Source organism: Mandrillus leucophaeus, unplaced genomic scaffold (assembly GCF_000951045.1).
Source record: "Mandrillus leucophaeus isolate KB7577 unplaced genomic scaffold, Mleu.le_1.0 Scaffold332, whole genome shotgun sequence".
NCBI classification, from domain to species: domain Eukaryota; kingdom Metazoa; phylum Chordata; class Mammalia; order Primates; family Cercopithecidae; genus Mandrillus; species Mandrillus leucophaeus.
This window is the reverse complement of record NW_012103499.1, coordinates 180115-189858: the sequence shown is the minus strand read 5'-3', so window position 1 is coordinate 189858 and position 9744 is coordinate 180115. Positions and strand designations below refer to the sequence as shown.

At 44.5% G+C, this 9744-nt stretch overlaps 1 protein-coding gene across 1 annotated transcript in view; it reads right to left on the bottom strand.

The window, feature by feature from the left end:
• Positions 1-9744, bottom strand: part of RBMS2 (RNA binding motif, single stranded interacting protein 2) — an 88928-nt gene that overhangs the window by 28013 nt on the left and 51171 nt on the right. The window contains exons 3-5 of the mRNA XM_011988502.1: positions 5808-5866; positions 4856-4947; positions 2961-3118 (exon numbers count right to left, since the gene is read on the bottom strand). Coding sequence (XP_011843892.1) covers positions 2961-3118; positions 4856-4947; positions 5808-5866 — 309 coding nt within the window. The remainder of the gene's footprint in view (positions 1-2960; positions 3119-4855; positions 4948-5807; positions 5867-9744) is intronic.

Genomic DNA, 9744 nt, shown 5'->3' with positions numbered 1-9744 from the left:
GCCTCGGCCTCCCAAAGTGCTGGGATTACAAGCGTGAGCCACCGCGCCCGGCCTAAAGTCAGGTATTTTTTAAATGAATGATTTGTGTATCAGATTGCTATGTATTTAGATCTCATTTGAATACATTTTTAAATGAGGTAACAGTTTTATTTTAAATGCCAATATTTATAATTTGCTGGAAATCATACGTTGCATGAATCTGAACATATGAAGAAAACTTGTAGACATTAACATAGAAATATACAAGAGATTTCATAGTTTTTCAAAAGTCTCTAAAACCACGGTTCCTAAACTGTGCTCTCGGGCACTGTGGGTGGCTGTGGTGAACTCAGAGGGGCACAATGAAGGTTATTTTAACTCTTTGAAGAAAAATAGCAATATCTGTTGGAGAATGTGTACACTACTAGCTCAAAATTGTTTACTGTTTCAACATTAGTTCCCCCTACAATCCTTTTGATAGATAACATCATATTTTCACAAAGCTGGGTTTAAATAGTTGCTATGACAAAAGCAAATACCATAAGAAAACCAATATGTAACAGGAAATGAGTGTGTAGGTGTCCACTCTGATACGAAATTTTGATAAGTTGTGCAATTCCAACAGGCACATATTCCATTAGTAAGGATAGTTAGAATGAAATAAAGACATTCTCTCTTTCAATATTTGTGTATTATTTTTTCAAACAGCTACAAAGTTGTTAAAGCATAAACACTTCTTAAGCTGTGTGGACCATGAAGTTATTGCTGTCAGGAAATTTTTTTTTTAAAGTTATGTGGACTGGCTGGGCGTGGTGGCTCATACCTGTAATCCCAGCACTTTGGGAGGCCAAGGTGGGTGGATAACCTGAGGTCAGCAGTTCGAGACCAGCCTGGACAACCTGGTGAATCTCATCTTTACTACAAATACAAAAATTAGCTGCGCATGGTGGCAGGCGCCTGTAATCTCAACTACTCAGGAGGCTGAGGCAGGAGAATCACTTGAATCCGGGAGGCGGAGGTTGCAGTGAGCCGAGATTGTGCCATCGCACTCCAGCCCAGGCGACAGAGCGAGACTCCGTCTCAAAAAAAAAAAAAAAAAAAAATTGTGTAGACCATTCAGTTACTTAATAAATTGAACGGTTAGGTATTTATTTTGGTCTAGGGTGAAAAAGTATTAAATAACTAAGGGTGCCACAAACTGAGAAAGGTTGAGAACCTCTGCTTTAAGGGAGTATGGAAGCAAAGTAAGTTCGATGGTCCCAAGCCAAGGAACTCTCCTTTAGTTATACCCGGGATTGCCAGCAGGTGGTGCTACTAAGATTGAGTCAGCTGGGGAAGAGGAACTATTTCTTTTCTTCTTTTTTTTTTGAGACGGGGTCTGGCTTTGTCGCCCAGGCTGGAGTGCAATGGTGCGATCTCGGCTTACTGTAACCTCCGCCTACTGGGTTCAAGTGATTAGCCTGCCTCAGCCTCCCTAGTAGCTAGGATTACAGGAGCCCGCCACCACACCCAGTTCATTTTTCTGTATTTTTAGTAGAGACAGGGTTTCACCAGGTTGGCCAGGCTGATCTCAAACTCCTGACCTCAGGTGATCCACCTGCCTCAGCCTCCCAAAGTGCTGGGATTACAGGCATGAGCCACCACACCCGGCCAAGAGAAACTATTTCTTGTTCCCAAGGTCTGAAACACTCAGAGTAAGGGGGTGTTTGTGGACCAGACAAGATATTATAAATCTAAAAGGGGTGCTTAGCTCACTTAGTCCAGTCATTTTGAAACTTAAAAAAAAAAAAAAAAAGTCAAAAGAATCTCCTTTCAAATAAAATCTTAAAATAAATAAAAGCAGAGACATTTCTTAAGTGGGCTAAGGGAGGCTGATGCCCTGCGACAGTGAGGGCAGATACCAGAGCCCAAAGAAGGGCACCCGGGAAAACTGCAGGTATAGGGAAGACTTTGGGAAATTTCCTCATCTGAATCAATCTCCACCTCAGAGAGTGAACCAAGGCTCACAAAGCTCTGATATCACAGATGCAGAATTGTTCAAGAATAGAGATCTGAAAAGGAAGATCAACTTCATCCTACTGATCTCAAAGCCAGAAGGATCAGGGCTCTGCTCTAACACCCACTCCTGTAAGACCCTGGGCAAATCAGTTCATACTGAAGAGTTCACTTTCCTCATCCGTAAGATGGAGAATATTTATCTCATAGGGCTGTTGTAAAGATTAAATGAGACAAGATGAGAAATAGTAAACTACAAGAATATACAGAATTTTTTACTCTGTTTGGGTCTGGATTAAAGGAACAAAGCCTAGCGTAGTAGGAAGTAGTAGGGAGCTCAGCCGAGTGTGGTGGCTCATGCCTGTAATCCCAACTGCTTATGTGGCTGAGGCAGGAGGATCACTTGAGCCCAGATGTTCAAGAGCAGCCTGGGCAACACAGCAAGACCCCATCTTTATTAAAAAAATTTTTTAGGTAGGGGCTAATGGGTTTTTGGGGCCAATGGGTTTTTGAGTATTGTAACCTATAATAAAATGAACTTTTTTTTTTTTTTAGAGACAGAGTATCACTCTGTTGCCCAGGCTGGAGTGCAGTGGCACGATCTCAGCTCACTGCAACCTCCGCCTCCTAGGTTCAAGCAATTCTCCTGCCTCAGCGTCCCAAGTAGCTGGGATTACAGGCATGCGCCACCACGTCCAGCTAATTTTTGTATTTTTTAGTAGAGACGGGGTTTCATCATGTTGGCCAGGCTGGTCTCAAACTCCTGACCTCAGGTGATGTGCCTACCTTGGCCTCCCAAAGTGCTGGGATTATAGGTGTAAGCCACCGTCTGGCCTAAAATGAACTTTTGACTTACCATCAAGTATTTTTTAATAATAGTATAGTATTTTGACCTTGTGTGGGAAAGGCACAGATTTTGTTTTCTGGTGACCCCTAAGTGACATTTGTTATTAACCTCATCATTTCCCCACTCCTGCCATCCTCACCTTGCAAAGCCAACACCTCTGCTGGTCCCACTGGTATCTCGAAGGATACGGGTGGAGATAACCTGGCCAAAGGGCTTCAGCATCCCCTCCAGTTCCTGCTCATCCATTGACAGTGGGAGGTTTGAGATGTATAAATTTGTGGGGTCCTGTTCCTGTTGCTATGGAAATAACAATGAGAAAATGAAGCTCACATCTCTTATCCCTCTCCCACCCTCAGCCCGCCTCACAAATGACATTTCAGAAAAGAGACTATAGGAACGGTCCCACATAAACAGAGATTATTCTGTTTGTTCACACCCAGTCCCATTACCACGGGTTGTATATTGAGTTCCAAGAGGGAAAAGCACAGATTTAATATTTCTAGTACTATACAAGCCCATCATACAAGTCATAAATGGTGTTTGGCTGTCTCTTTTAGAAACAGGCAGAGCAGCATTCCCGCTCTCCCCAGCAGCCGGTGTGGTGCCCGAGGCTGGATTCCCTCAGACTGCCTTGCTCCTTGGCTGGCTTGTTTGAGCAGCCCCTCCCCACTTCTCTTCCGGCCAGGCCACGCAGAATCCTCTAAGTAGGAATGCCTGTTCACTCCCTGATGGAGGAAGAGCAGGAAGAGGGGAGAAGGGAACAGGGAAAGAGCCAGATGTGGAGTTCACTGGGTCACCATGGAGCCCTGAAAGCGACAGTCTCCTAGGACCCTGAAGGCTCCTAAACCTTTGAGCTTTTGCCAGAGGGTTTTCCTCCTGGAAGAAGAGGGAGGAGAGCCCTTCCAGGGGACAGAATGTGCAAAATGGCAATATCATCCAATAGTTGTATTTTTAAGAATTTAAGCAGTCACACTGCCCTGAACAGTGGTGGTCACCAGCAACCTTAATCCTCTTCTGCCTTTTCCTTTTGTTTTCTTTTTCTTTAACCTTTACAGAAAAGGTGTCTAGCAGGCCTGCCTCACAAGCTTTATGTATAATACTCATAACAGCTTCAGAAAGGCAAAGGGATGACCAGGCATGGTGGCTCATGCCTGTAATTCCAGCACTTTGGGAGGCCGAGGTGGGTGGATCATAAGGTCAGGAGATCTAGACCATCCTGGCTAACACGGTGAAACCCTGTATCTACTAAAAATACAAAAAATTAGCCAGGCGTGGTGGCGGGTGCCTGTAATTCCAGCTACTTGGGAGGCTGAGGCAGGAGAATGGTATGAACCCGGGAGGCGGAGCTTGCAGTGAGCCGAGATTGCGCCACCGCACTCCAGCCTGGGCAACAGAGGGAGACTCTGTCTCAAAATAAGTAAGTAAATAAATAAATTAATTAATTAAATTAAATAGAAAGGCAAGGGGACAATCCCACCTAACAGAAGAAGTGAGAGAAAAGCTTCTAGATTTCTACTAGTCTAGGTGAAGACAACAGTTTCAGACAGATCTGAAGAGAAGGGACTGTTTCCTCCCTTGATGTGGCTTCCCTCCTGCCTCCCCAGCCCACTACCCAGCCCCTATGGGGAACAACATTGGGAGGTGGAAAGCATTGTTCTGAAATTCTGAGTTGCACAACTGACTTGTTTAGAGAATGCTGTAAAACCACCACAAGCTGTCTGGTAGGGAAGTGGGGCCAGGGTGAATAATACAGGGAAAATAGGGAAGCAGCAGGAGTACTGGAAGAGGCCGCCTTACCTTTCTTGCTGCCAATAACTTGGTGAGAGGAACAGAGCTGATAGAGCTACCTGCCACAGACTTTGAATACATCTTCCTCCAGCAGCCAGGGGTGCTCATGGACTGTCTAGAAAGCACTGTGGATAGCCCTTGCCCACTCAATTTCATGGTTCTGAAGCCCTCTGGAACCCTTAGAACTGGAACTTTGGTGCTAACCACAAACTCCTTGGAGGAACAGACATGGGGTAGTACCCTTACCTTTGCCATCTGTGCCTGTACACCACTGGCCTTCAGTGCTGTTACAGCTTTCTGTGCTGCTGAAGGGCTGTCAAAATCTACAAAGCCATAGCCTGGAACAGAGAAACAGCATCACTAGGAAGTGGGAGGTGTAAGGAACATAGGGAGGTCCAGGCTTTTCAGGAGACAGAGGAAGGGTTATGATCCATGGAACAGAAATGGGAGGGAGAAAGAGCTACTGAGAGGTTTCAGGTAGTTATCTACATGCTCCTCAAACCCTGAGATGTGATCTAGTTTGTGGCTAAGAATGCCAAGGCAATGAGCTACTCTGGTGTCCCTGCCTTTCTCCCTCCCCCTTAAGAAATCTGAGGTTTCAGGAACTAGGATCTTCTAATAACCCAAAGCCCCCCTATACCTCTAAAAGAATTCGGTCCTCTCTTTTCTTGATATACCCCAGAAATGCTAGGCATGTGGGGAATGCGGCCTCTCCAGGGCAGACCACCAGCCACCTGCTGGAAGAAGTCCCTCACCACCCCAACCTATAGGCCTTTCTCTTCTTTCCACTCTTCCAGCTCTATCTAGAACTGCTCAAACCCCAATAAAACTACTCACCCTCAGAAAATAACACCCACCAAAACACTCCCAAAAACAGGCATTTACATGGCTTTGCTAAGCAGAAGGAAATCTCACCCACTTCTACCACCTCATCTAGGGAAATACAAAGTCCAAAATAAGCTCAGTAGACTCAAAGGCGTTTTGTACAGTCTTCTGGCCTTGGGGCCCTAAACAGCATTTTCAGCTCTAGCTATCTGGTCACCAAATAATCTAAATATCTCCTAATCTTTTAAGCCTAAAAATTTCAGGGACTCCTTGCTGACACTGTAGACTCAGGAATCTCAGCAGTAAAGGGCAGTGGCGAGGGATGACCTCACTTACTGGTGCTCTCCATCACCAAGGACAGTTGTTCTCTCACCTTTGCATTTGTTTGTGGTCTTGTCCAGTATGGCCTTAGTGGAAACAATCTTGCCATATCTAAGGGAGAGGAAAATGCAAAGTAATAATCTGGGGGCAGAGACTAAGAATAGGACAGAGATTCAGACATCTCGACAAATCCATGCCCTTTCCATGGTCCAACTTTTCCTACTCAAGCCTTAATAAAAATAAAAAAGAAATGGGAGCCGGGTGCAGTAGCTCACACCTGTAATCCCAGAATTTTGGGAGGCTGAGGCTGGAGGATCACTTGAGGTCAGGAGTTTGAGGCCAGCCTGGCCCAACATCATGAAGCCTCACCTCTACTAAAAATACAAAAATTAGCTGGGCATCACGCCAGTAGTCCCAGCTACTTGGGAGGCTGAGGCAGGAGAATTGCTTGAACCTGGGAGGTGGAAGTTACAGTGAGCCAAGATGGCATCACTGCATTCCAGCCTGGGTGACAGAGCGAGACTCCATCTCAAAAAAAGAAAAGAAAGAAATGGGTTAAAAATGCCACACTTAATATAAACTCATCCTCCCCAAAGGTACCTAAAAGAAATAAGGTAACTGTAGTCCTTATAATACCAACACATTTCTCTCTTCTTTCCCAGCTAAGACTCACACACTAGTTGGAAAGAGATGACTGTCTCTTGGGGAAAGAAGCTTGGCAATGTCCACACAAAAGAGTGTGTAGAGGCAGAGCTCGGGCTGGAATTCCCTGAGGACTAAAAAGAATCCTTGCTATTACTTATTTTCTTTTGGAAAACACCACTGATCCTATGAAAAAAACTATAGATATTTTTCTTCTCTGATACCCTATTCCCATCACTCCTCCACTGACCCCTTTAACTGAAGGTCAACCTGAGCCAAATTGCTTTGGTTCAAATGCTGGTTCTGCCACATTTTAGTTATGTGTGATCTTGAACAAGTCATTTAACCTTTTGGTGTCTCAGCCTCATCATCTGTAAAATGGAGATAGGATTGTTAGGAATGTGAAATGAATAAATACAAATCATTAATGTCTACCACATGGTAAGCACTTAAAAATTTTAATTGCTATTATTATTATACTCAAGGAACCTCAACTATAATACCTTTCTTTGCCTTAGTCTAAGACTTCTATTTCTCACTGTCAAGATTTGAGAGTGTTAGGGAGGGGAGTGGGAACTGTAATATTAAAAAAAATTGTGTGTGTGTGTGTGTGTGTGTGTGTGTGTGTGTGCGTCAGGGTCTGGCTCTGTTGCCCAGGGTGGAGTGCAGTGGTGTAAACATGGTTCACTGCAGCCTCAAACTCCTGGGCTCAAGCAATTCTCCTGCCTCAGCCTCCTGAATAGCTGGGACCAAAGATGTGCTCCACAATGTCCAGCTAATTTTAAAAATTATTTGTAGAGATAGGATCTTACTATGCTGCCCAGGCTGGTCTTTAATTCCTGGCTTCAAGCAATCCTGCTGCTTTGGCCTCCAAAAGTGCTGGGATTACAGCTGAGAGCCACCATGCCCAGCTCTAAGAAAATCATCTTATAAACAAAAAAAGTCTAAATTTTGGTGATAAGGCCAAAGGGCTGCATATCCTTTCTTCTTCTTCTTTCTTCTTCTTTATTCCTCTCCCTCCTCTCCTTCTCCTTCTCCTTCTTTTTTTTGAGACAGAGTTTTGCTCTTGTTGCCCAGGCTGGAATGCAATGGCGCGATCTCAGCTTACTGCACCCTCCGTCTCCCGGGTTCAAGCGATTCTCCTGCCTCAGTCTCCCAAGTAGCTGGGATTATAGGTGCACATCACCACACCCAGCCAATTTTTACATTTTTAGTAGAGACGAGGTTTCGCCATATTGGCCAGTCTGGTCTCAAACTCCTGACCTCAGGTGATCCACCCGCCTCGGCCTCCCAAAGTGCTGGGATTACAGGTGTGAGCCACCACACTTGGCCAAGTTATAGATATTTGTCCAGTAAAAATGCAAATTATTTCTGCACAGTAGAAAAAATAATTGCAAAGGTTAGTGGCTTTACTATCCTATAGGACATAAACCAGTTTTTATCTAGTGTAACAATCTTATTCCAACATTCTTTCTTCATTTCCTATAGTTCCTCAAATGCTCTTTGAACTCATTTTGCCATCCTGCTGGTTGGTTCCCTCATTAATGAGTTATAAAAATCTTTGACACTTGTTCATTTTATATTTGCATGACAGTTGTGTTTTCTTTTCATTTTTTGAAACAGAGTTTCGCGCTTGTTCCCCAGGCTGGAGTGCAGTGGCACGATCTCGGCTCACTGCAACCTCCGCCTCCCGGGTTCAAGTGATTCTCCTGCCTCAGCCTCTCAAGTAGCTGGGATTACAGGCATGCGCCACCACACCCAGCTAATTTGGTACTTTTAGTAGAGACAGGGTTTCACCATGTTGGTCAGGCTGGTCTCGAACTCCAGACTTCAAGTGATCCACCTGCCTCAGTCTCCCAAAGAGCTGGGATTACAGGTATGAGGCACTGTGCCCAGCCTGACAGTTGTTTTTTTCAACTTTTTGAAAATTATACTTTGGTAGCAGAGTCACAGGGAACTTCTAAAACTTGAATAGTAGTGTATCACAGATCAGGGATTGTATTTGAGGTGTTCCACTAGAAAAAAGCCTCTACATTCCACTCCAGGAGGATGAAACTATTAAAGAGACAGAACAGAAATCACTAACAAAGTCAGAAGTACAAGAGCTAACTGAAAATAGTTGGCAGGGACTGAATTTGAGAACAATACCCCAAACAAGCAATTTTCCCATCTCTCCTTCCATCCCTAAAGAACATATGATGACTGATTTGTTTTCACTCCTTGGCAGCATCTCACTGACTTTTTTAGTGGAACTTCTGTGATCCAAAGGATTAGACAGAATAAGCCACGCAATGCCCTGGAAGCTGGGAACAGAACACATTAAAAGGAGGGTGAGGATGGATGTGGCTACCCTAGCCCTTCCAGGCTACATACTTGGATTCATTCCCAAGTTTAGGCAAGGGGAGGGACTCTTGAAAAGTCTGACTGTGGGGCCGAGGACACAAGTGCTGCTATCCCTATGAAGGCCCCAGGGTGGAGCTTGCTGTGGTCTAGCAGCTGAGACTTTGAGCTCAGAATTTCCACTGCAGCTGGCAACAGCTGGGTCACTGCTGCTGCTTCCTTGAAGGAGCCCCTCTGAGAACCAGGAGTTCCAGTCCTAGACTCCACGCCTCTCCTTCCCACATACCAGACTTTAGGATCCAGCAATATTTACTTCCTCTACAACCCAGGGAGAGACAACTGGGACAAAGGCAGGAAGTCCTTCTACGCATGAGAAACATCCTTCCTAGAAAGGCTTAACTCCCTGCTCACAGCAGACCGAGGGCTCTACCCACCTGCTCTGCTCAGTCTCCTCGTCAGGACTCCTGTGGCACCTCTTTCATCCCTGCCTCACTCCTGCCTCTCCACAGTCCCCTTTTGGGCTCCTTACTTCAATCCTACATGCTGTCGTTGACTATACTTATGCTTCAGACTCAGCAAAAAATACGGCAATTGTTCAGAATGGCAAAATAAAAATCACTCTGTACCTGTGGGTTTCCCACTTGTGGATTGAACCAGCCATGGATTGAAAATATACAGGAAAAAAAATGGCCTTTCTTCTAAGAGAGGTTCAGGGAAAAAAAACTAAAAAAATAACTGTTGGGTACTATGCTTAGTACCCAGGTGATGAAATAATCTATACACCAAATACCTGAGTCCCAAGTTTACCTATAGAACAAACCTGCACATGTACCCCTTAACCTAAAATCAGTTAAAATATACTTTTAAAAAAAGGATGGTTGTATCTGTACTGAACATGTGCAGACTTTTTTCTTGTCATTATTCCCTAAACAATACAGTATAACATTTATTTATATGGCATTGGTATTGTATTAGGTATCATATGTAATCTGGAGATAATTTTAATG